Genomic DNA, 26,233 nt, shown 5'->3' on the forward strand with positions numbered 1-26,233 from the left:
GTTTCTAGTTTCCACAGTGGTATAGATGGCACCCCTCTTATCTCTTTACGTCTATGCAAGGCCTTCCTCAAGGGAACCTCTCATATCAGGCCTCCTGTCAGACAGCCTGTGGAACCATGGAACCTCACTTTAGTCCTTCAGTCTTTGACTCAAAAACCTTTTGAACCTGCTGCAAAGTGTGACCTAAAGGTTTTGTCTTGGAAATGTTTGTTCTTGGTAGCCATCACGTCTGCCAGAAGGGTCTCAGAGCTGCAGGCATTGTCTATCAAGAGGCCCTATCTGGTCTTCCATAAAGACAGAATATCACTTTGGACGAATCCATCCTTCCTTCCCAGAGTTATTTCTGAATTCTCCATTAACCAGACCATTGACCTACCAGTGTTCTTTCTGAAATTTTCCAATAGAGGAGAGTACTGCCTTCATTCCTTGGATGTACATAGGCAACTGAGATTTTACCTTGACAGGACTAAACATATCCATAAGTCTGAACAGCTTTTCATCTCCTTTTCTGGGCCCAGAATAGGAGATGCTGTTTCCAAGGTTACATTATCGAAATGGCTAAGGGACTGCATACGTTTCATATATTCCCTCAGTAACGAACCTATGCCAAAATTTAAAGCTTACTCCACTAGATCTATGGCAACGTCTGTAGCTTTCCATTCCAGGGCTTCTATGGATGACATCTGCACAGCAGCTACTTGGGCTAAGCCTCATACCTTTATCAATAATTACAAATTGGACTTGGTCTCCAGAGGGAGAGCTGCCTTCAGCTCAGTGGTACTCAGGAATGTTTTTCCATAAGGGCCGCTCATGGACCTCAAGGTAGCTTGGGATTCTGTCCCATCAGTGATGAATGGAAAGAAGATTAACAACATCAGATGAAGAAGTTATTCCTTATCATAACGTTGTATCTGTGTTGTTCATCTTCTTTCATTCATCACTTCCCACCCTCCTTCTCCCTCCAAGGGCTCCTGAGGGATGCTTTGGGCCCAAGTGGTGTCCTAGGGTATTTGCGCAGAAGTGGCCTCGGCTTTACTTCTCTTTCTCTAACAAACTTGATCTGAGGTAACAGGGAGAAGGGCATTCTGGGTAGAAACTTAGTTCAAGAGTTTTTTGGCTGGCGCGAGCTTGGTAAAAAGGTCGACTCGATTCCGAGGGCTCGGAACCGAACCCATCAGTGATGAATGAAAGAAGATGAACAACACAGATGGAACGTTATGGTAAGACATAAATTCTTTTTCTCTTTTGCTATAAGAATGAGCAGTAGTCTAATAAAGGTAGGAGTTGGAATATGCCTCTTTCTAATATAGCTCAGACTTAAATCCCCGTGGTTTTTCTACTTTCTGTACATTTACATCCTAATAATTCACTGAATCTTTAGAAGTGTTGTAGGTGAACTTAAGAAAATCTGTGGTGGAGCCTGTATACTCTATAAATTCTCAATTTTTTTTTCTTCTTGGCCCTCCAAAAAATATGTATATCTTCCAAATATTGCTTATTGTATTTTAAATATTTAACAAAGGAGGAGTTGAACACAAATTTCTGTTCCCAAACCTGTAGTACGATATTCACATAGGTGGGGGCACAACATGCCCCCATCGCCACACCAATTTAATTTGGCTTTTAAGTAGAATTTCCTTCATTAAGACACTAGATGGGGGTAGTATTCAGGTTTCAGTGCATTGTGACTCTGTTTATATTAGCTTATTATTTATTTAATATTTGTTAACCGGGAAAGTCCGACTTGGAACAAAGCCAATTTTCAGCGGAGGCCCAGGGAGAAATGCTTCAGACACATGTCTTTTTAACGTGGGAGGAAACAGGAGCACCCGGAGGAAACCTACACGAATGCAGGGAGGACATGCAGACTCCACACAGAAGGCACCGCAGGCGAGAATCAAACTGGAGAACCTCTTGCTGTGAGGTGACAATGCTACCACTGCACCGTCTATTTTTTATATGAATTGTAGGAAGAAATTTGTATTTTTAATGCGTGTGTTTATTTATGTATTACAAACATGTTTAGAAATTTTTTACAATATTTTAACTATTTGGATGTGTTTTGGGTTTGTGATTTGAAATTGGCATTTTGAAACTGCCTTTTTCCAAACTGTTTTAATGGCATTTTGTCAATTAGAGTTAATTAATTATAAGTGTATTTAAAGAATTGTGGGTAGGTTGATATCTGATGAAGTCCTGTGTATAGGTACGAAAACACAGTGAGTCAGTTAATGTGTTAAAGGATTGCATTGGGATAAACAGTTTATTTCTGTCTTGAATTCTGGTTACTTTCTGGACCTCTTACAGTGCCTGTTGTAGTTTTTTTCCCCCGAATGATCACAAAGCTTTGTCACATCCCTGCTACTACTTGTATGTGGCATCTGAGCATCCACAGTACCTTATCCACAGTGTTGCTGCGGTCTCCATGCTGCACCACACTGTACTTTGCATTTTGTTGAACAATTTTCATGTATTAAAAGTTACAAAAGCAAAGTTTGTCTTCTCTTTTGTTCACCCTTGGTCTTGCAATCTGTGAAGCCATGTCAGAGAGTGGCCAGCTTTGTCAGGTTTCAAATGCAGCTTTAGTGGTTGAATGTGGGAAACATACTAATGTCTGTTGCTGGCGTGAATAAATTAATCAAAAAGCTCTTCATTTGAAGTTGGGAGAGAATGATGTCATAGTAAAATAAAATGCGTATAAGAAATTTCACCATTTGGGAATTGGAGGGGCCTGCATTCTGAAGCAGATGGATAATTCAGTGGGATGTTAGAATGCAAAGGTATAAACAAACAAAATTCACAAAATGCTTAAAAAGGTGCAAAATAAATAAATAAAGTAAAATAAATGCCTTATATGCTCTGATATGCTGTACTAAAAACTTTAATGCAACATTTGGTTTAACCCTTTCTGCCTTCACAGAGGTCTTCATCAAAATAAATCAACAAAATTCAAAATACTTTCATATACATACAGAATCACATGATGCTATTGCCTCCAACTGTTTAAACACTTATCTTCATCTATTTTGATTTTTTATTTCTCCTTAGAATACACTTAAAGTTTACCATTCCAGCCAAACATGGAAAAAATATGTTCATTCAATAACATCTGTCATTTCATTTCTAAATAATGTAAGTCATCATCCCTGTTCCCATTACACCTTTCAGAAACAAAAAAAATAAGTTTTCTTGCATTTACACTAGAAGTTTTATGAGAAATTGCCAACACATACAGGGTTAAACAGAAAGGAGTATGGAGATATTATAGAGGCCTTCATAATCTAAGTGTTGAAACAGTCATTGGTGTTAGACTTTTAGTATAGACAGAATGCAAGAAAAAGGGTTAAAATTTTGTTAAAAAGAAATGCATTTAGGATTGGGAGAATTTCATTATGGTTGACAAATTTGATTTTCTCTGACTTTGAAGATGTTGTAAGCATACCTATTGGGGATATAAGAATGCATGAGATAGGTATGTGAGGTTCTTTGTGAGATAGAAGTGAGGATAAGGTGGTAAGTCACTCAGGATAAACATTCACTAGAGTAGGTAGACATAAAAGGCAGGCAGTGAAGACTCTGTTATCTGTTGATATCTATCTATATAAATAGACAGATAGATAGATAGATGTGATGAAGAATCTATTTAAATTTCTGGGAGATGTTGCCAGAACAAACTTAGTATTTTCTAATATGCACAAATAAGCTCCTCATAAATGTAATGTGCAACATTCTGTGAGCGTCTAGTGAGCTAACTGTTAAATGCCGAGACTTCTGTAACCTGTAGCTTTTCGTACTTGCAGTGTAAGAATACAGATTTTAATGTTTGCTAACCTCTGTATTCTAGGGATGAAGATGCTCCAGCTAACATAGTTGATGAGACTGCTCAAAAACCAGAGGGCTGGCTTGATGATGAACCAGAGTATATCCCAGATCAGAATGCTGTGAAGCCGGGAGACTGGTAAGGATCTGTTTTAGCATTCCAGAAAGGAGAGTTTTATTTGTGTCCAAGCAAATTATAATTTTATTGCAGACAAATGCTTTTCTGTTTGGTCTGTCAGTGTATTGAAATAACATTGGTAGTCAGATACTTCCATAATTAGGCTGCAGTTTGGATAAGATGCCTTTGAAGAAACTTACTGCAGTGGACAGGGCTGGGGTGCAGTGGCTAATGAACTTCTTTATTGTTGCATGGAACATAGGGACTCTACCTCTGGACTAGCAAAATGGCTAGGGATCTACATTTTAAGACAGGAGACAAGTGGTATTTTGAAGCTGTTGGAGAATCACACTGTCACCTTGAAAAAGCCACTGTCAAGAGTACTAGAAGTGGGTCTTGCTTGATCATTGAACTTTAGATCCAAGAGGAACAGTGTGAACGTGATACAAACAGTGGAACATTTGGCAAGCCCATTGCCCTTGCACAACCATGTGAGGGATAGTGGAAATTTGTTGATCCAATCTACATTTGCTTTGTGGACTTGAAGAAAACTTATGGTGGGATTCCAATATGGCAGCAGTAGTGGGAACAGCTAAAAACAGAACTTTGGGCTGAGGACCATTAAAGCAGAAAAACCTGCTGACTACCATAAACTTTTAACAGAAATTGGTAGTTTGTGTCTTTGACATTCAGAAGGTCAGTAAATTGCAATGCTTGGATGTCTAGCAGCTCTAGTAGAGAGGAACAACTTCAGAAGTAAGATATCTAAATTGCTGACAACTGCATCTTCCTTGCAATATTGTTCTAGGAAGATAGTTCTTTTGTTAGCTCTTACTTCTGCCAGACAGGTGTCTGAGTTGCAGACCCTTATGGCCTGTCCACCTTTTTTTGAAATTCCATGAAGACAGTGTGTCCTTGCGTACTAATCCTTCTTTTATGCCTAAGGTGGTTAATGAGTTGTTAGTCTATTTGCCTACTGTTTTCCCCTCTCTGCAATCTGACAGTGAGAGGGTGCTACAGACTTTGGACATGCATAGACAGACCAATTTTTATTTGGATAAGACTAACGCTATCAGAAAGTCTGATCAGTTGTTTGTTTCCTTTCATCCTACGTCTTTAGAATTAGCTGTTTCCAAGCAAAGTGCTTCTACTTGGAATTCAAAGGCTATTAACCTTGCAATATTGTTCCATCTACCCCTTTCTTACCTGCATAACCCTAATTTATACCTGCCGGCCACTAGGTGGCATCCTTCTATGACTTGGTTTACTGCCTATTTACTTACTCCTTTACTCTTCAGTACCTTTGTCTTGTACCTGGATCTCCTAGCTCTTAACTGCTCTTTTCTTTCTCTCTGGCCCCTGCCATATCTCTCTTCTATTTTACTTTTCTGCTACAAACCTGCACTGCACCACACCTTACATTTATTACATTCACAATACCTGCTACAAACTTACCTGCTTGTTGATTGTCTTCTCTGTACATCTACAACTCTGTTGGGTCTTCCCGCTCCGTTCGCCCTTCGGGCTCACTCTGCTCCCCTCCCTGCCCCCAAATTCCACCCGCCCCTGCAACCTCTACATTTATCCCCACATAGACACACCCCTCCCTTCTGCAGAACCAATCACAACCACTTCCTGTCCCCACCCTATCCATAATACTCTCCTCCCCCCTCTAGATCCTGTCCCTACCCCATCTATAATACTCTCCTCCCTCTCCCTTCCTCTTTACTCTCTAGACCATATCTTCTCAAGCCACTCACTCCAATTCTAATTAACATGCGTAACCATTACTACCCTCTACTACTACTAACTCTTTTAACTACTCTCACCACTACCTATCTCTCAACCTCCTACGAACATCCCTTACCCTCAACTTTTACCATCCCACGTAAACATACATTATCTACTCCCCCTACTACATCCATAAACTATCTCAGTGCCATCTACAAAACCTCATATCTCCAACCTAAATATCACCGTGTCTCTCACACTAAATACTTTATTCATAACCATAAAAAACATGATATTTACTACTGCAAACCCCCTCAATTGTATAACCTTATATTAATTTGCTCATTGATAGATGGAGACATACACCCCAACCCCGGCCCTGTCCCATCCTCACTACCAACTAACTCACAACCAGTTAATACAAAGCCAACAGTATCAACTAAACCCTCAAAATCACTCTCTATTGCCCATCTAAACATATGTAGCATTTGTAATAAAGTTCCACTAATCCATGCTCTTCTAGATGTCTAACAGTTTGACATTCTCTGTCTAACTGAAACTTGGCTCAAACCTTCAATAAAAGATAATGAAATAGTCCCCCCTGGCTACAATATCCTCAGACAAGACCGCTTAAACAAAAAAGGTGGCGGCGTAGCTATATTTTATAAACCCGGATTGCAAATAAGTAAAACAAATCATACCCTCCCAACTGACACTAATGTTGAAATTATTATTTCAAAACTTCAACTCAACCCTCACAAAACTATTAATATTATCTGTACCTATATTCCCCCTGGCAAAAATCTTACCATATTAGAAGGCCTACTAAACTGGCTTTCACTTAACCTCCTACAGGAAACTATACTCCTAGGAGACTTTAATATTGACTGGAACTTATGTAATCATGCTAATCCATCTAACCTTATTAACCTCCATGGCTTCACACAAAACATAACCTCCCCAACAAGAACAAACAAATGTAATAATAAAGAAACCATACTTGACTGGATCTTAACGAATAGTCCCCAGGAAAAATATACAACAGGAACCCTCCCAGATGACCTCAGCGATCACTCCCTAACCTATATTATCAGGCATAAAACTAGTTTTTCTATCCCAACCCAAGTTCGATTCTCCCGTAGTAAAAAACATTTTGACCCCAATCTGTTTCAGAATGAACTTATGCAAGTTAACTGGTCACCTCTTAAAACTCTCCCTATAGATGATGCTGTTAACCATTTCAATAATACTTTTCTCAACATCCTTGAACACCATGCCCCCTTGCGTTCAATACGAATGAAAGCTAAGACAGCCAAATGGCTCTCAAACACAACTAGACAACTAATCCTCTATAGAAACAAAGCCTGGACTAAATGGCGAACCACTAAAAACATAACTGATCATCTCACTTTTAAACAAAAAAGAAATATGACAAAACAAGCCATCCTAAAAGATAAAAGAAACTTCTGTACTCAACTACAACAATCTTCCCTTCACCAACCACATAAATTTTGGACCGCTATTAACACACTGCTATCCCCTGCCAAAGCTGTCACACCTAATCCACTAGGCTCTAACCCTGACTCTCCTTTACAAACAGCTAATGCCTTTAATACCTTCTTTACTTCAGCTATACTAAAACTAGCTAACCAACAAAACCCTGATACCTCCAAAATATTAACCCCTAGCTCCACCCCCACATTTCATCTTAAACCTATACCCACCTCCTGTATATTGTCCTTACTTCAAAAACTTAAACCAACAACCCCCTCAGCTGACAAATTACCAGCAGAATACCTCCAACTAAGTGCAAAAGCTATAGCCTACCCCATCTCTGTATTGATTAATAGGACCTTAAAGGAAAGTACTATCCCCTCAGTATGGAAAATATCATATATTATCCCCCTTTTCAAAGGAGGTGACTCTACGGAGTATTCTAACTTCCGCCCCATAGCTTTACTATCCCCTCTTGCAAAAATAATGGAGAAATGCATCCACAAACAGTTACTTAACCACCTACTAAACTTCAATCTCCTAGCTAACTGCCAACATGGCTTTCGACCATGCCACAGTACTACCACAGCCTTACTATCCTTCATAGACTCTATAAATAAAAATCGCAACAATAATACTCCCTCTTCAGCATTCTTTGTTGACCTGTCAAAAGCCTTTGACATGGTTAATCACCAACTCCTCTTACATCGTTTAAAATCCCTCTCTCTGGACAATCTTGCATTAAGCTGGTTCACATCTTATCTCGAAAATCGCAAACAGGCAGTTCTCTGGGACAACCATCTCTCTGATCTTCTCCCCACCTCTATAGGAGTCCCTCAGGGCTCCATCTTAGGTCCTCTTCTGTTTTCCATTTTTATAAATGACCTTCATCTATCCACACCCCTATCTACCTGTATTCAATATGCAGATGACACTACCATCATTTGCTCTGCCTCAACTCAGACTGAACTTCACTCCCTCACACAAAAACCTTCACCACCATAGAGCAATGGTTCGCTAATCATTGTCTCCTCCTCAACCCCAAGAAAACCAAACTTCTCATCTTTCCACCCACACACCTGTCTCCCTCAATGGATTTCACACTCACATCCAATAATGGCACACTCATCACTCCAGACCAAACAACCAAACTCTTGGGTATTACTATTGACAACCAACTAAAATTTGACTTTCATATTAACTCAACAATAAAAACAACTAACAGAAAACTAGGTTCTCTCTACAGAATCAAATCTTGCTTAACTCCTGAAGCCAGATCTAATATAGCCAGAACCACTTAATCTCTACCCTATTATATGCTTCCCCCATATACACTAATCTTTCTAAGTTTAATCTCAATAAACTAGCCACATCATACAACAACATTGCCAGATTTGCTACAGCCTCTCCATATAGGACTCACCATTGCTTGAATCTCACAAAACTCGGTTGGCTGGAACTACCCCACCTAATACAATACTATCAACTTACAATTGCCCACAAAGCCCTTCATCACCTAGAGAACACACCAATGCTCTCCACCCTTATAAAACCCTATACCAATTTGAAGAACCTTCGCTCCTCTAACAAAATACTGATTCAAACTTCTCTATCAAATAACATAGCAGGTGACTCCACATTTTCCAACTCAGTTGGCAAAATTTGGAATCAACTACCACCAGACCTCACATCCCTGACCTCAATTCCACTATTTAAAAACAAACTCAAAATCTTCCTAACCAACCACTGGCTATGCTCTTGCTATAACCCTGGCTAACTTCTTTCTTTTTTCCCTCCTTCCTTTCTTCTGACCTCCCTCTCCTTCTCCTCCTAACTCTAGTATACCACACCTTCCACTTCTTAATTATTCCTATCTCTCTCTCTATTAAAAGACATAAATCTAATTTTGCTTCTCACGTATAATGTAGTAATACTGTAGCTAAGTAAAATATCTAATCTTATTCACCTGCTAAGTGTCATATTGTACTCTTGTGTCTATACATTCTGGAAGAAATTTAAAGCAAATGTTTTCTTTTTATTGCATAATTCTGTATATTTTTTTTTTTTAGCTTGTTAAGTAGTAGTTAGCGGAGCTTTTCTCCTCGGGCCTCCACTGAAAATGGACATGTATCCAGTTGGACTAGTCCGGTTAACAAATGTAAAATAAAAAATAAAATAAAATTAAGACTATTTCTTTTTGTTACACCTTTCATGGCAAGAGCCTTCCTTCTTTTGTAAAGGCTCATGCTACTAGAGCTGTGGCTTCTTCTGGTGCTTTTTTCAAGGTCTTTGACACTAATTCTATTCTTGAAGCAGCTACCTGGACTTCTGTGCATACTTTTACCAAGCACTACAAGTTGGATGGTATCTCCAGAGCTAGAGCTGGCTTTGCTGATGCCATTCTTCATGGCTTCTTTGAGGCTGTACTGCTGCTTCCTCCTCCCACATTTCTTCTTGAGCTTTGACACTCTGCCATATGTAGCAGTGAATGTAAGGAGGACATAGTACAGTTTAGATGTCCTTGTCTTCACCACTACAGTACTCACTCCCTCCCTTCATCCCCCTAGTCTTTTTCCTTCCTGGATGTGCAGTTTCTCTTTGGTTTTCCTTGGACTGGTGTTCCAACTGGGACATTCAGTTTTGAGGATGGTACGCCTGAATGTCACCTTTATGCCCTATCTATATGAGGAGCATTTAGGTGACGTTCAGCGTACCTTAAAGCAATGGTAGGCTTTGGTAGACTGGCCGAATGTCGGGCTTCCACGGCAGGGGATCCCATACATGATGAATACTGCAGCGGTGAAGGTAAGGACATCTACTATTATGGTAAGATTTTACACAACTGTACTTTCTTTGACTCTTCATAGAATCAAGTGCTGATTTCTGCGGCTTTCTGCTCAGATAAGGCCCACTTAAAGACGTCCCTTTCTTATCTTATTATTAGATTTATTATTCTTTTTATTTTTAGGTTTATTAAAACTGTTATTTTAATATGTTACTCCTTTCAGTGTTTATAGTAATTTCTGTGGGAATGTCTGATTGTAGCAGCATATATTTATCTTCTATCTTTGTCAAATAGTTTTTACTGTTTCTCTGAAAACTTTCAGTATTTTCTTTCAAAAGTGCAGTGTATATGTGTGCTATTAAACGGGGCCTACCTGTAGTGTCATTACTATGCTTTATGTTAATCTTTTCAGAGTAAAATGTTGCAGAACTTGAATTTTTTTCAGCATTTATACATTATTTACTATATGTATGACTCTTTTCTGTGTGTTTTTAACATCGGATATTGATTTTATCGAAAATTAAGTTATTTGAATGTTCTGTGGAGATTTTACTCTCTCTGACAGGAAAATATACTTTAATTTGCTATTATATGTTATTTATGGCAGTTTAACTTGGTTAAAGTGTGTGGAGCTCATTTTTAACACTGATTTGGTACATTGGTTGCTTTGGTGTGTGGACTTATTTATGTCAGTTGGAAAAGAATTCTGAACACTTTTCAAACTCTCTTTTTTTGTAATAATACCACAGTTTGGCAGAGTTTGGTTGTTTGGAGATGTACATATTACTAGAAATTTTAAGTGCTTTTTGTGATAAATTATCCAGTACTGTCGGTGTTCTATCCCCTGACTTAATGGATCCTAACTCTGATATCCCCCAATATAACCCAGTTGCACTTAAGAAGAAAAACAAAATAAAAATATACCTCAGTCTACAGTTATTGATTCTGTCAGGACCACTGCTTGGCCTGCTGATCACTTATATTATGCCCCATCTCCATCTAGTGTAGCTTTGCTGGCCACTATGGAGCAGGGGTAGACGCATCCTCTGGGTCTGTGCTAGTACCTGGTGCAGGTATATTAGAACAAAGCCCTTTAGGTGCAGACGTAATTCAGGTAAGAGACCCCTTGCCAGACATAATTCTTTGTCCCCGAGTATTTTATCTAGTAGTGAAGTTCACAAAAAATGAAACAGAAGCTTCATTATACAACTGATAATTAGATTATAGCTGTTTTTAAGGCTGATGTGGTTCTGGTGATTGTGTTCCCATACATGTCTCTAGTACAAGTTTGATACTATACAACAGAAGGAAGAAACTGTTGCAAAAAAGAGGAAAATCCCAGGATGCAAAATACTTCATTACCAGCCTCAGTAAGAAGCTGAGATCCCTCATAAAGTCCTCCAAAGCTAGTTATGAAAATAAAATTGCCAAAGATTCCAAGGACAACCACAAGGCATTTTATAGTTATGTCAAGAATCTAAATGGCAATGCTCAGATCTTTTCTGAGCTACAGCAGAATGGCATTAAATATACTGATCCTAAAGATATTGCCAATATCCTGGCAGATTGATTCACTGCCAACTTCACCCCCCTCTCAACCCCTAAAGGGCCCAGCTCAATACCAAAAGATTGCCAAATTACGGTAATCATGGCCAGACAGGTAAAAAATGCACTCTCCAAAGCTAAGAATACAGCATCCATGGGACCAGACAACATCCTGGGCTGTGTACTACATGAACTGCAAAATGAACTGGCACCTCACCTAAGTGTCATGTTCAGTCATAGCCAAACCTCAGGCTTCGTGCCAATGAGTGGAGCACAGCTACAGTTATCCCACTCCACAAGGGGGGGATCCACCTTGGATCCTGGGAACTATCATCCCATCAGTCTGACGAGCCTGATCTCCAAAGCCATGGAACGCATTATCATGGAACTTTTAAACAAAGACATTGGCAACCTTCAAACACTGGACCCCACCCAGTTAGGTTTTGTAAAGGGCTGATCTTGTCTACTCAACCTGATTGACTTCTTCGAATCAGTATCCAGAGCCGGTGGACCTCGCCAAGGCCTTCGACACCATCCCCCCACTCTGGAATCATAGATAAACTTACTAAGCTGAGCATTAATCCCTACGTCATTCGATGGGTTGCCAACTGGCTTACTGACAGAACCCACACTGTAAAAGTAGCCGACTCAAAATCCCGCTCCAGACAAGTGACAAGTGGAGTACCTCAGGGTTCAGTCCTGGGACCGCTCTTGTTTGGCATCTACTTCTCTGAAGTACAGGCCAGCACTAAGGGACTCTGGCTAACAAAGTTTGCAGATGACTGCAAACTGGGAGCCATTATTGAATCCCCAAATGATGTGGCTATTCTACAAAAGGGCCTTACAGAAACAGATGCTTGGTGCCAGAGCCATGGGCTCAAGCTCAATGCCAAGAAATGTATAATTATCCTCTTTGGGAAAAACCATGTACCCATGAATTACCACATAAGTGGCAGTACACTAAACACCGAAAGTGTGATAAGAGACTTAGGGACACAAGTGGACAGTGGTCTCACCTTCGATAACCACATCGCCACAACAATAAGGAAATCCTTTTATGTGGCATACCTCATCATTAAGGGCTTTTCATCCAGAAAAAAGGAGGTCATTGTCCCACTGTACTCATCCTCATTAGACCCATTATAGAGTACAATGCCCCATTTGGTATGTACCTCACAAGGCATTTGCAACAGCTGGAAAGGCCACAGAAATATCTCACTAAAAGAATCACAAGCCTAAAGCAGATGCCCTATGCTGACCGTCTAAAAAAAACTCCAGCTATACTCTGTCGCATATCGCCTGCTTAGAGGCGATCTCTGCTTAACATACAAGGCCATGTCAAACTCAGAGCTGTTGGACATGCTACACTTAAAAAAATCCCAATCCCTCAGAGCCACATGCTCCAGGGATCTAAACCTGGTCGCCACAATGAACAAAACATGCTGGAGGGATAGGTTCCTGACCCAGAGACTCCCCATACTCTGGAATAGACTGCCCATACATGTCAAGCTGAGCGCCTCTTTGGCCCTCTTCAAAAAGAACCTTGACGATTGGATAGGAGATAGGAAATTCACCCTAGGGATCACTTCAATCACCCTGTTAGGGGACCAGGGAAGAAGTAATAGCCAGGGAATTGTTATGGCTAGGCTTGTATAGGCCCTACGGCCGATAGCCTAGTACCAAACTATGAACCTATGATTAGACCTTTCTCTTGTTTCAGAGAATGATGAGGAACCTGATGAAGACAGTGGTGATTTCCTGTTTGACACTAAGTTCAGTCTCTCTGTTTTTTTTTTTTTTTTTTTTCAGAAGGTAGACCTGAGCTTAAGTCCAAACAACTGGTCAGTTTTCCCTCAGATAATTGCTAGATTTAGTGATGTTTTTGCTTGGGAACAGTTGGGAACTTACCCAGAGCTGGCTGGGTATATGACCTTAGGGAGGACGAGATGCCCAGTTATGTGACTGTCCCTCTCGTTACCTGCCTTGGAAGATGTTTATAAAGCTGCCTGCAGGACACCAGTATCTATTTCAGCAGTCCATAAAAAGCTCAAAGAAAATATAGGGTCTCCTTGGATATGATAGGTCACCTTTCTGATTTAATTCCTGACACAGCTGCGGCCTCCCTAGCTGCTTGCTGGAACAAAGAGTCTTTGGCTTCATCTATGCCAATGCCCCTTCATAAAGAGGTAAAATGGTCAGATATTCAGGGCAAAGGGATTTTTATTTCTAGTAATCTAGCCTTTAGAATGTTAAATTAACAAGGCTGTATGAGAAATTTATTTTTAGTATACATATAGTTTGATTTTACTGCATCTATACATGCACTGCAGAAGTCTTATATGAATGAAATTGTTTCTAATTTGACTCAGGTTTTGAAACATACTTTGAGAGGTGTGCTTGAATGTGCAGCTACATTCTCAAGAAATGCTGCTTCCTCTATTGCATTAAGACAGTATGCTTGGTTATGTAATCAAAATTTCTCTGATGAATTTATTGGATGCAGCTTTTAAGTTCTAAATTGGTATTTTGGACCTCTGTTACATAGATTTTCAAACAGTGGGATGACAGGGGCAAATTAATGCATGGGGTGTCTATGATGTTTCATGTACCTAAGTTCTTCCCAAACAAGGCATCTTCCTTCAAGGGGTAGAGCAAATAAAAATCCCAGGAATGAGACTGCTGAATCACAGAGCACCGTCAACTCCTCACCGCCCTTTATTTTCTTCTTCCCCAAGGCTGACTGTCACCCCTGCAGCCTGGTCACAGATAGTCTCAGACAAATGGGTTCTGAGAATTATTCAGAGAGAATACACTTGTCAATGGATAGAAAATCCTCCCCTTTTCAGGGAAATTCCCCAACTCCCTCCAGACCAAATAAGCTGTTTCCTACAGTGATCCATCATGTGGAAGAAGCAGGGGTCATAGTACCAGTGCCTGTGATACAGTAAAGCAAAGGATTTTACTCTAAAATCTTTTTGAGACCAAAAAAGGAGTCCCCTTGGAGATGTGTACTAGTTTTATCCTTTGTAAATATATTTGTAAAAGTTCTGAAATTCAAAATGTTCACTTTACATTTGGTTTTAACGCTGCTTCCAGACCACTCTAGATGACTCTAGATCTCAAGGATGCTTGACATCATATTCCTATTACTCCCAATTTCACGAATGTTTTTAGATTTGCTTTGTCTGGCTTACATTATCAGTTTTCTGCATTACTATTTGGGGTGTCTAGTAAACCTCAAGTGTTTGCAGTGTCTGGTCCCATTTGTTGCCTGTTGCAGAACCCTAGGCATCCATATTTTTCCCTATGTGATGACTTCCTGATTTTTACAGATTCTGCATCCAGGTGGAATCCTTAGACAAGATCGCATCTCTCCTTTCCCACTTGGGCTTCAAAATGAACCTTCGAAAGTCTTTCCTGACACCCTCTAAATGAATTGTTTTCCTGAGGTTTTGGATAGACACAATAAAAAGGATGGCCTTCCTGCCAAAAGAGAAAGTTCTGACTTATGAGGACATTTTCTTGGATTTCTGTCTTCTAGATGTGGCCTAAGCAAGAGAGTGCCTCAAAATTTTCGGCCTCATGGCATCAGTGATCCTCACGATACCACTAGCTAGACTACACACGTGAAAGATTTGGTGGTACTTGGAAAAATTGTTGTACCCAGCAACCTTATCCCATGGATTTTTAGGTACTGGTACTGGGATTTGTGAAACAGGAACTGCAGTGACGGAGGGATCAACTGTCTCTGAGTCCAGGATTCCCTTTATCTCTTCAGACCCCAGTCTAGTCTGCTCAGATGTACGCTTCAGATTTTGCTTGGGAAGCAGTGTCCTTGACAGTTTAAGTGCAAAGCTTATGGGGTCCTCAGGACATGCCAAAGCACTTAAATGTAAAAGAGATGTTGGCAGTGTTTCATGCTTTAAAAGTTCTTCAACATTTAATCGACTCTGAGTCATCTTCTAGTGGTCACAGACAACACTACTGTGATGTGTTAAAAAGGCAGGGAAGTACAAGGTCATACCATCTTTGGTGGTTGGCAGTGATGGCCTGGGAGCTTACTCTACAGCTTTCTCTGTCTCTTCAGGCCTCATACATTCTGTCAGATCAAAATACAGTGGCAGACACAGAAGCATTCTAGAGGCAGCATCCTAGTCCTCTGTTCATTCTTTCACAGAGCAGTATAAACTGGATTCCTTTTCAAGGTCCAGAGCAGGCTTTAGTAGAATTATTCTCCAGTGGCTCCTGGGTCCTTATCCTTCCACCTCCCTGATAGGGTAATCTTTGGAAATCTACCCAAAATCCCACTGAGGTAGTGAGAATGATGAACATCGTGTATTCAAGCAAGTCCTTGTTACCTGCAACAGTAGATGTTTAAAGTCCTAGATACCTCATTGCAGCACCTACCCATCATTGCCCAAATTACGCATAGCTGAGGTGGGTTTCATCCTCCTTGATTCAGTTGTTGTTGGATTTGGGTTTTATATAATATTGTGACTGGCTGAGAATGTACTGCTACTAGAGGATTCTGGCTTCAGTACATGTTCATCGTATTTCACTGTTGCAGTCATTACAATTGGGTTATCCTGCTGGCAGGCTACCCACAGTCGGCCTGAATTCCAAAGTCTAGGTCCGGCGTCGTTGCTGTCACCTCCTCCCTGACGTCAGTGCGCCAGGGGTATAAAAGATGCAGCCAGCGCCATTTTCTTCAGTCTTTCTTGCTGCGCGGTGCCCAAAGCAAAAGCAGTTCGCAAGTGCCGGTCGGCCGACTTCTGAGATTTTCATGTTCGAATTTCAGATCCGAAGTCTTCATTAAAAGCTAAGTACCCCGTTGGGGAAACATTTTTCTTGCTCCAGACCAATGTCAGAAAAAGTTAATAATTGTATTTCTTGTGGGAAGCAAATACCTCATAAGGACTTTCATTCCTACTGTATTCCTTGCCTAGGCCCTGACCACGACATTGCTAATTGTCGGTTCTGTGCTAGATTTAACCAACGCACTATTAAGCGTCGGTACGATTTTGCATTTCACTATTTTGGCAGAAGATTTAATTACACAGTGTCATCGGATAGCCATCCGACTACCGCAATTCACAAGAAACGCAAAGAAAAAGAAAAGGCCAAGCATCGGAGGTCCAAAACTGATGACAAGGCTTCTTTTAAGCCAGTCGCCGGTTCTCAGTGAGGTGCTTTCGCAGCCCCTGACACCCGCTACTTTAGAGCCGAAGGCCGCTATCGACTCCCACGTGGAGCCGACTAGGCCGCTGGAAACTCAAGGTATTGGAGCCTCGGAAACTATTCCCTCAGATGGGTCTGGAACCGCTGAGCAGGCATCGGCTTCTGAGGATGTTTTCAGGCCTAGACAATTATATGTAAAAATGACTTCAGCTTCAAAGGCAAAGACTAAAGCACCTTTAAAGACAAAGAAACAAGTACAACAGACCCATGGACAGGCCTCCATGCCTAAAAAACAGATGCTCAAAATGGCCGAAGACCTAATTACTTTGATCAGGGGTTCCCATCCCCCTCCTGATAAGAGGCCTACGCAACAGACAGAATATGAATCTTCAGATCAGGTTTCCATTTCATCTGATTCCTCTTCTGATCAGGAATACTCTCTTCCTCCCTATGAGGATTCTGATGCTGAAGAATCTATCCCTGAGGAGTATTCTTTTGGGGAAACTCTGCATACAACGAGGGAGCATTTCCACTGGGAGAGCCAAGATTATTCAGAATCTAAGAAAAGGCTCAGAGACTTCCTTTTACTACCTCAGCACAGGCCCCTTGCTATTCCACCTGTGTTAGACATTGTAGATGATATTTTTTCAGAGTCCAGTCTGACTCCTGACTTCAGTGGTGCCTAAAAAGTGTTTGGACTCAACATTGCCACAGCCTGCAAACAATGATTACTCTCATTCCCTGCTTACAACAGGAGTTTTGATGGTGGGCAAAGGCTTGTCACCAAAACAAGAGACAGCCATTTACATTGCCCCCAGCCAGGCAGACACTAACAACTGACGCGTCAGATTATGCCTGGGGGGCCCAAATGGCAGGAATATGCATTCAGGGCACATGGTCCTCAAACCAAATGCATCTACATATCAATCAAAAAGAGATGCTAGCTGTTCAGAATGCCCTGACAGCCTCCAAGGATCAACTTCATCCGGGACAACTACTGATAAAGATGGGCAATACCACAGTCATGTGGTACATAAACAAGCAGGGAGGCACTCATTCCTATCCCCTTTGCAGACTAGCCATGACTTTGTGGAACACAGCATTGACTTACCAAGTACATCTGCAGGCACAATTCCTGCCAGGAAAGATAAATACTCTGGCAGACGAACTAAGCAGAAACCTCATGGATCCCCACGAGTGGAAATTGGATCCGCAAGTCTTCAGCATGATAATAAGGAAATGGGGATGCCCGGACATAGATCTATTTGCCTCCCCTCACAACTGCCAACTACAGAGATTCTGCACAAGGACTTATCACAAGCAAACATGGAAAGTGGATGCTCTATCTTTCAGCTGGAAAAACTTAACAGTGTATGCCTTTCCTCTTCTGCCTCTCCTCCCCAAGGTACTCCTAAAGGTCAGACAAGAGAAGACAAAAATGCTACTGATTGCCCCAGACTGACACCGCCAGCACTGGTACCCATTCCTAAGGAACCTGTCTCAATACCCAGCCTGGACATTACCTCAAATTCCTCACTTACTGTCCCAACAAAACAATCAGATCCTGCACAGCCAACTCAAGACCTTAAATCTGGCAGCATGGCGGATAATGTAGTCATTCAAAACACCCCTCTTTCTAAAGCGGTGATGGATGTTATTTTGGAGGCCAGGAGGCCTAGTACCAGAAAATCTTATGCTGAAAAATGGAAGAGATTCTGTGCTTGGAACCAGGCGCAAGGGATTGACACGATTGTACCAAATATTCCTCAGATTTTGCAATACTTAACTGAGATGCTGGACAAAGGCCTATCCTTTTCATAAATTAAGATTCATGCCTCTGCCATTTCAGCTCATTACAATACAGAGCCACCTATTTTTTCTCATCCTTCACTAAGGCAGTACCTCAGAGGAGCCAAAAACTTAAGGCCTCCAAGGAGATCACCAATACCTGCATGGGATCTCAATTATGTTTTGGAAAAACTCACCCTTCCTCCTTTTGAGCCAGCCAGTACAGCTGATATAAAATTTTTATCTTGGAAAACAGCTTTGCTCCTAGCAATAACCTCTGCAAGATGAGTCTCAGAGCTACAGGCACTCATGGCTGTGGAACCTTTTATCATTTTCCATCCAGATATGGTTTCTCTGAGGGCAAACCCGACATTTATGCCTAAGGTAGTGGCCAGTGTGGCCCTTAACCAAACTATTCACTTGCCTACCTTTTATCCTAACCCACAGAATAAGGGTGAGAGACTTCTGCATTCTTTGGACATACACAGACAGCTGCGCTTCTACTTGGACAGAACCAAAGCTTTCAGAAAGACTGAGCAATTACTAGTGGCATATGCTGCAGGATCACAAGGAAAGGCTATCTCAAAGCAGACAGTTTCAAAGTGGATAGGCCACTGCATTAGTTTCTGCTATTCACAACATGGCAAACCAGTGCCTAAGGCCATTAGGCCACATTCAACCAGAGCAGCAGCCACTTCAGCATCTGCTATTCACAACATGGCAAACCAGTGTCTAAGGCTATTAGGCCACATTCAACCAGAGCAGCAGCCACTTCAGCAGCCTTCCTCAGAGGAGTACCAACCAAAGACATTTTAGAGGCTGCAACCTGGAGTTCAGTGCACACTTTTGCAAAGCACTATCACTTACCACTCTACTCTAAATCCAGGGCAGGCTTTGCCACTGCAGTTCTGCAGGGCCTCATAGCCGCTCCTAATCCTATTTAGCTCCAGCCTCTCAACCTTAGCTTTGGGATTCAACCCAATTGTAATGACTGCAACAGTGAAACACGATGAACATAGTACAGTTGTGTACCTACCATAAATGTAGATGTTCGAGTGTATTCACTGTTGCAGTCCAGGTTACCCACCCACCACCCCCCTTATCTTTGCTGGAACATATCTGTACTTCTCTATTCTATACAACCTACTACTGCCCTAGCCTATACTTCTTTTTATCTCACATATTTGCTTGTAGATGAAGGAATAATTTACTTTGGTGCATGCATGCTTTATTTACATATTTTTAGCCTACCCTTTTGGGGGCACCTGACATCTGGGGCAAGAAAAACTGAAGAAAATGGCGTCGGCTGCATCTTTTATACCCCTGGCACACTGACGTCAGGAAGGAGGCGACAGCAACCGACGCCGGACCTAGACTTTGGAATTCAGGCCGACTGCGGGTAGCCTGCCAGCAGGATAACCCAAGTGTAATGACTGCAACAGTGAATACACTCGAACATCTACATTTATGGTAGGTACACGACTGTACTTTTCCTTTCCTTGTTTACTGAAGCGAAAAAGCCTGAGCACTCATTTCCTGTGATAGTTGTAGGATTCCCTCTCAAGATATGCTTAACCAATTAGTTGTCACAGGAAGAGAGAGGGTGGGGAGTCTGAACTTTTGAGATCTGGCCAGTAAGAGGTTACCTTGCCAGATAACCCAAAATACCACTGAGGTGGTGGTGGAATTCGAACATCTACTGTTACAGGTAAGTAGGACTTATGCAACTGCTCTTTATCAAACTAAATGTCAAAATTGCTTCATAATGTGCTAATTTCTGTAAATTATAGGTGACAAGATTTTATTAGACATGATTACATATCCATTTTGTATACATTTTTTGTGTACCCAAGTACAGTGTTCTCCAACCTTTTTTGCACCACAGACCGGTTTCATATAAGAAAATTTTCCATGGACCGGCCATCATGTGCACATAATAAGCAAGCAATAATGCCCGACAGGGTGTGTGTTAATGTGTAATTAACATACACCCCTGGAAGATAGCAAGATTCTCTGCCCAACATCCTTTTAAAACTCATCACTGTGTCTCACTTAAACTGGCTAGAACTACCCAATTTGCTTCTTCTCTGTCAGCTTCAGATTGTTCATTCTATCCTATGTCAACCTTACTACTGCCCTAGCCTATACTTCTTTATATCTCACTACTCTCCCACTAGACTGCTTTGCAGCTCTGAACAAGACTTACAATGTATCCACAAACCTAGGACTAAAATGGGTAGTAACTATATAGCTATCATCCTACCATTGCATGGAACAAGCTTCCACTTCAAAGTAGATTAATAAAACAACCTAAACCACGGGTTCCCAAAGTGTGCACCAAGGTGCCCTGGGGAGCCGCGGCTTCCTCACAGGGGCTCTGTGAACTAATAAGCTTAGCTGCAAAATAAACCACAAACTAATAAGCTTAGTTACTAAGTTTATTAGTTCATGGTTTATTTTGCGGCCGCTAGGCAGTTAACCTAGCCTGTACTCAGAATTACATCATCATGTTTGACTCTCCTGCTTGTTCCAGCAGACAGAAACTGGCAAAGGGTTGGACATGGAGATGCAGTGTATAGGATATTTTACCAAGCATTATTAAAATACAGAGACTCAACAGAATTAATATACCCTTGCAGTACAACTGCAGTACAGGTAAGGTGTCACAATAGTGACCGTATCTGACTTGCAGACATGATCGTTGCCTAGGTCATATGTCTGTTTCAGTAAGCAGTTATTTTGAAATAAAGTCAGCAGTCAGTCCATGAAACGAGCATGTATTTCTGACTCGAGCTCAGTCTCTGCGAGTTGTACCTAAGTTGCTGACCTTGATTTCAGTCAGGTTTTCTTTGTTCTGGTTTTGCACTTACATAATGTACATTAGGTTATTGTTATATCTTGGTTGCATTAGTACCACATCTCAAGTTTATCCTAGAGATAATTAAGCAAATTAGTCCATGACGTTACATTTTTATTGGAACAATGGTAAGGAAAATGTGAGCAAAATTAGTTACTAAGTCCCAGAAATAATACCACTGTGCTAAAATGACACTTTACTTTTAGATCAAACACGTGAAAAAATAGTTATTTTATTTGAAATAGTAATAAAGCACAGCGGTGTTGACTCTTTTTTGCGTAATGATATCAATCAGCTGTTAGCAGTACCGCTTTTTTTTTTCTCCTGTGCCTATTAAACAGCGATGTTACTATACCCCTCCCCCCGCGATAGCAAGAGATTATCATAGTTTATTCTAGGGCGATCCTTTTGGGGCAGTTCATAACTAAAGCATTATACAGTACTATGAAGTAAGAGAGTGCAGTGTTAACGGTGAAGTGTTTTCCCCGAATTAGATTGTGCAGGTGGACATGCTTTTATTTTATTTTGTATTTCTATTTTTCTATTAGAGGATATATTTTTAGCTAACTGGACCGGTCTGATAACTACTATAAGGCATACCTCTCAACTGTTCAGAATTTGCAGAATGTCCAGATTTTTGCCTCATATGTTTGATCTGCTCCTCATTAAATTTCTGTTTTTCTGGCAAATAACTGCAGACTTAAGTCTAAATAATAGCAGACATTTGAGTGTCAGACTTCACAGCTCTCAGAAAAATGCATGTTATTGCAAAACCTGTTATTCTAGCTGTTGTCTAAGGGGATCACTTTATTTAATCCAGTTCAAAATAAATAAGTAAATAAAACCAAAAGTTGCAGAAAGTAATAAAGAAGCATTTAGAGTGAAGTGTGCAGTTTTGGGTCCAGTCTTTTGTAAAGTTTTTCACAGTGACATACTATTTCAAAAAGTATACTCGTTAGAATTTGACAGGGGGTGGGGGATGCCTTGGGAAAACCTGGATTCAACAAGGGAGCCAAGAATCAAAAACATTTGGGAACCACTGACCTAAACAATTCAAACCAGCTGCCAAAGAACACTTAAAAACACTCTAGTCCTGCCTCTGTACTCATCCACCATAAACTGTATCCACTCATAAACTAACCAATACCCCAAACATTGCTCTACTCCTCTCTGCACTAACTTATCTGTTCCTCGTGACCATGCCTGTCTGTCTATTTCTAGCTTGCATTATATATGGCTCAGCTTAACCTCTTCCCTCCCTACATCCCCCCAAAATCACCTCTTAAAAGTAACCAATGTGTTTATAATACCAATACTTTAAGATTGTAATGACTATTTCTGTTTCATTTTTACACATAGTTTGCATTACTAATGATGATGTATAAATATTCAAAACTTGCATAATGTTGTAAATGTCAACAAAAACAAATGTTGTTGTATCTGTATCTGTAATTGTTTTTATCGTATTGTATAATGTTCCTGGAGCTTTTCTCCCTAGGCCTCCGCTGAAAAAGGGCTATTTTGTAGCTCAGTCAGACTTTTCCCAGTAGTCAAATGTAAAATAAATAGTAAATAAATTAGCACTCACCCTGGAAGGCATTATTGCACTTGGAGAATGGGCTCTGTAAAATTGTTGTGTTGTACTTATTTTTTAAGTACTATATCATTTTTTTATATATTTTTGATGTAAAATAGTTCCTTCGCCTAATGTTTCAAACTTGCTGTAGTGTGTGTTAATGGTGTTGGAAGAAGCATTTTACATCCGAAATATAACACTTAAAAAAATATCAAGGCATTTACTTTATTTACACATTAGCCATACCCCAAATGTAATCACTCTTATTGAAACCTGGCTGAAACCATATATCACAGATAGAGACATTCTTCCCCCAGGGTATAATATACTTTGCCTCGATCTCCCAAAAAAGAAAGGGGGTGGGGTCGCTATTATCTACTCAAACCATCTTACCCTCACTTATATTAATGAACCAGTCCCAGCTTTCTCACCAGCAGAAATCTTGGCGGCCAGCCTTAAACTTAATAACTTCACTACCATCACAGTTGTAGCCATTTATATTACCCCAGGGAATAATATTCCCGTACTTGAAAACTTTCTCTTATCTTACTGAACACTATTTCTAAATGACACTAACTCTACCTCTTACATCAAACCTACATGGCGTTACACAGTTAATATCTGAACCTACTCACTATAATAACTCACAAATCCCTAGCTCTCTAATAGACTGATTATTAGTATCTGACCCTGTTATATATCAACCCAGAAACCCTATCTAATTCCCTTACTGATCACTCTCCCATAAAGGTTACTAGATCACTCCTCACTATACCAGGCCTCATAGATACATAACTTTTGGGAAACTATCCGACTTCTCACCTGACACTTTTAACACCCTTCTCTCTAGAATTAACTGGGGTCACCTTATCGAGCTCACTCTGGATGAAGTGGTACAATCTTTTAACTCTGTATTTTTTGATATATTAAACTCCCTTGCACCCCATTGTACTGTTAGAATTAAATCCAAGGTATCCCCATGGCTGTCCAAGGCAACCCACACTTTTATGAGAACTAGGGACAGGCTATGGAAAACCTGGAAAAAATACAAACTCCCCTCTGACTGGCAAAAATACCGAGAACTTGGAAACCAGACAAAAAAAAAAAAACACATTGCTAAAGACAAAAAGGATTTTTACTTCAACCCTCCTGGAGCTCTAAAATTTAACCCCCAAAAATTCTGGAACTCAATCAACCAAATATTGCCTCCTGGTAACACTTCTTCCCCTAATCCCTACCCAAATAGGACACCTGAAGACACTGCAATTGTCTTCAACTCCTTCTTTATCGAATCTGTAACTAAGATGATTAATACAAACTCCCCATCTACCTAAAGATCCTAATCACTTTATCTTATCATGTAGTCCCAACTCTTCTAAACCTTTTTCTTTTCAATCTGTCTCTACTATTTATATCAAAACTCTACTCTCCAAATTAAAACCTTGCTTAACTTCTGCTGACAACATTCCTTCCTACTTCCTCCAGCTAGCAGCTAATACTCTTTCTTTTCCTGTATCTGTCTTGATTAACCTCTCTATCACTGAGTCTAAAGTTCCATCTATCTGGAAGAAAATTTACACATTATCCACAAAGGTGGACATTCTCTAGACAGCTCCAGTTTTAGACCTATAGCCATCCTGTCACCACTCTCAAAACTACTTGAAAAATATATACATAAGCAAACTCTGCAATATCTACTACAGGAAAACCTACTTACTCCTACTCATCATGGATTCCATCCAAAACAGAGTAAAACTACTGCCTTAATCTCCTTTACTAACAGTATAACCCAGGCTCATGACAACAAAACTTTTCTCCTGTTTATTTCTAGAGCTTTCTAAAGCCATTGATACTGTATCACACTCTTTACTTCTGGCTAAATTGACTAATCTTAACTTCTGTCATGCTACTGTCGCTTCCTTTTCCAGCTATCTCTCTGATCGATTACAGTCTGTGAAATGGCTCTCAGTGCTCTCCCCTTCCCTCCCCATAAAAATGGCCATTCCCCAAGGTTCCATATTAGGTCCACTGCTTTTTAACATTTTTACAAATCTATTCTATACTTCTTACTTTCAGTCATCTTTTGTACAATACGCAGATGATTCTACTATGATTACCATCACTGATTCTCCCTGTGATCTCATCTCTAAAACTCAGGCTGTTTTTACCTCTCTGGAAACATGGCTCACCAACAACCAACTAATCCTAAACCCTAAAAAAACAAACTCCTACTCTTTCTCCCAAAAACTCTTAACCATCTCAAATCCTCTTTCACCATACTGTCTCTCAATAAGACTCCTATAGTAGCTGAAACAAGCACCAAACTCCTAGGTGTCACAATAGATGATCCGCTTAAAGTTGACTTGCACATCAACAACTACATCAAGAAGACTCATCAAAAACTAGGCCTCCTATGTAGAAATAGAAAGTTTCTCATCTACAAAGCTAAAGTGACACTATCTCATACCTATTTATTACCTAGTCTACTGTATGGCTCTCAGATACTCACGAACCTTAATACCTCACTCCTAGCAAAACTTAACTCAACCTATAATAAGATAGCAAGATTCTCTGCCCAGCATACTTTTAAAACTCATCACTGTGTCTCACTTAAACACTTAAACTGGCTAGAACTACCCAACTTGCTTTTTCTCTCTCAGCTTCAGATCATTCATTCTATCCTATATCAACCTTACTACTGCTCTAGCCTATCCTTCTTTATATCTCACTACTCTCCCACTAGACTACTTCGCAGCTCTGAACAAGACGAGGGCTAAAATGGGTAGTAACCTATATAGCTGTCATCCTACCATTGCATGGAACAAGCTTCCACTTCAAATTAGATTAATAAAACAACCTAAACAATTCAAAGCAGCTGCCAAAGAACACTTAAAAACACTCTGGTCCTGTCTCCGTACTCATCCACCATAAACTGTATCCACTCATAAACTAACCAATACCCCAAACATTGCTCTACTCCCCTCTGCACTAACTTATCTATTCCTCCTGACCATGCCTATCTGTCTCGTTCTAGCTTACATTATATATGGCTCAGCTTAACCTCTTCCCTCCCTACATCCCCCCTAAATCACCTCTTAAAAGTAACCAATGTCTATATAATACCAGCAGTTTAAGATTGCAATGGCTATTTCTATTTCATTTTTACACATAGTTTGCGTTACTAATGATTATGTATAAATATTCAAAACTTGCATAATACTGCGGTGGTGGTGCTGCGGTAGCGTTGTCGCCTCACAGTAAGACGTTGTCCTGTTCGATTCTCAGCTAAAGCGCCTTCTGTGTGGAGACATGCATGAATGGGCGTACCTTCGTTGAAGGTTG

The 26,233-nt window shown here is 40.5% G+C and overlaps 1 protein-coding gene across 1 annotated transcript in view; it reads left to right on the top strand.

Moving 5' to 3' along the window:
- The window catches only part of CLGN (calmegin), a 2,483,974-nt gene that overhangs the window by 1,633,515 nt on the left and 824,226 nt on the right, over positions 1-26,233 (top strand). Inside the window, exon 9 of the mRNA XM_044061624.1 lies at positions 3,845-3,958. Coding sequence (XP_043917559.1) covers positions 3,845-3,958 — 114 coding nt within the window. The remainder of the gene's footprint in view (positions 1-3,844; positions 3,959-26,233) is intronic.

The sequence above is a fragment of the Protopterus annectens genome, chromosome 2.part0 (assembly GCF_019279795.1).
Source record: "Protopterus annectens isolate FY-2018-M chromosome 2.part0, PAN1.0, whole genome shotgun sequence".
NCBI lineage: Eukaryota > Metazoa > Chordata > Ceratodontiformes > Protopteridae > Protopterus > Protopterus annectens.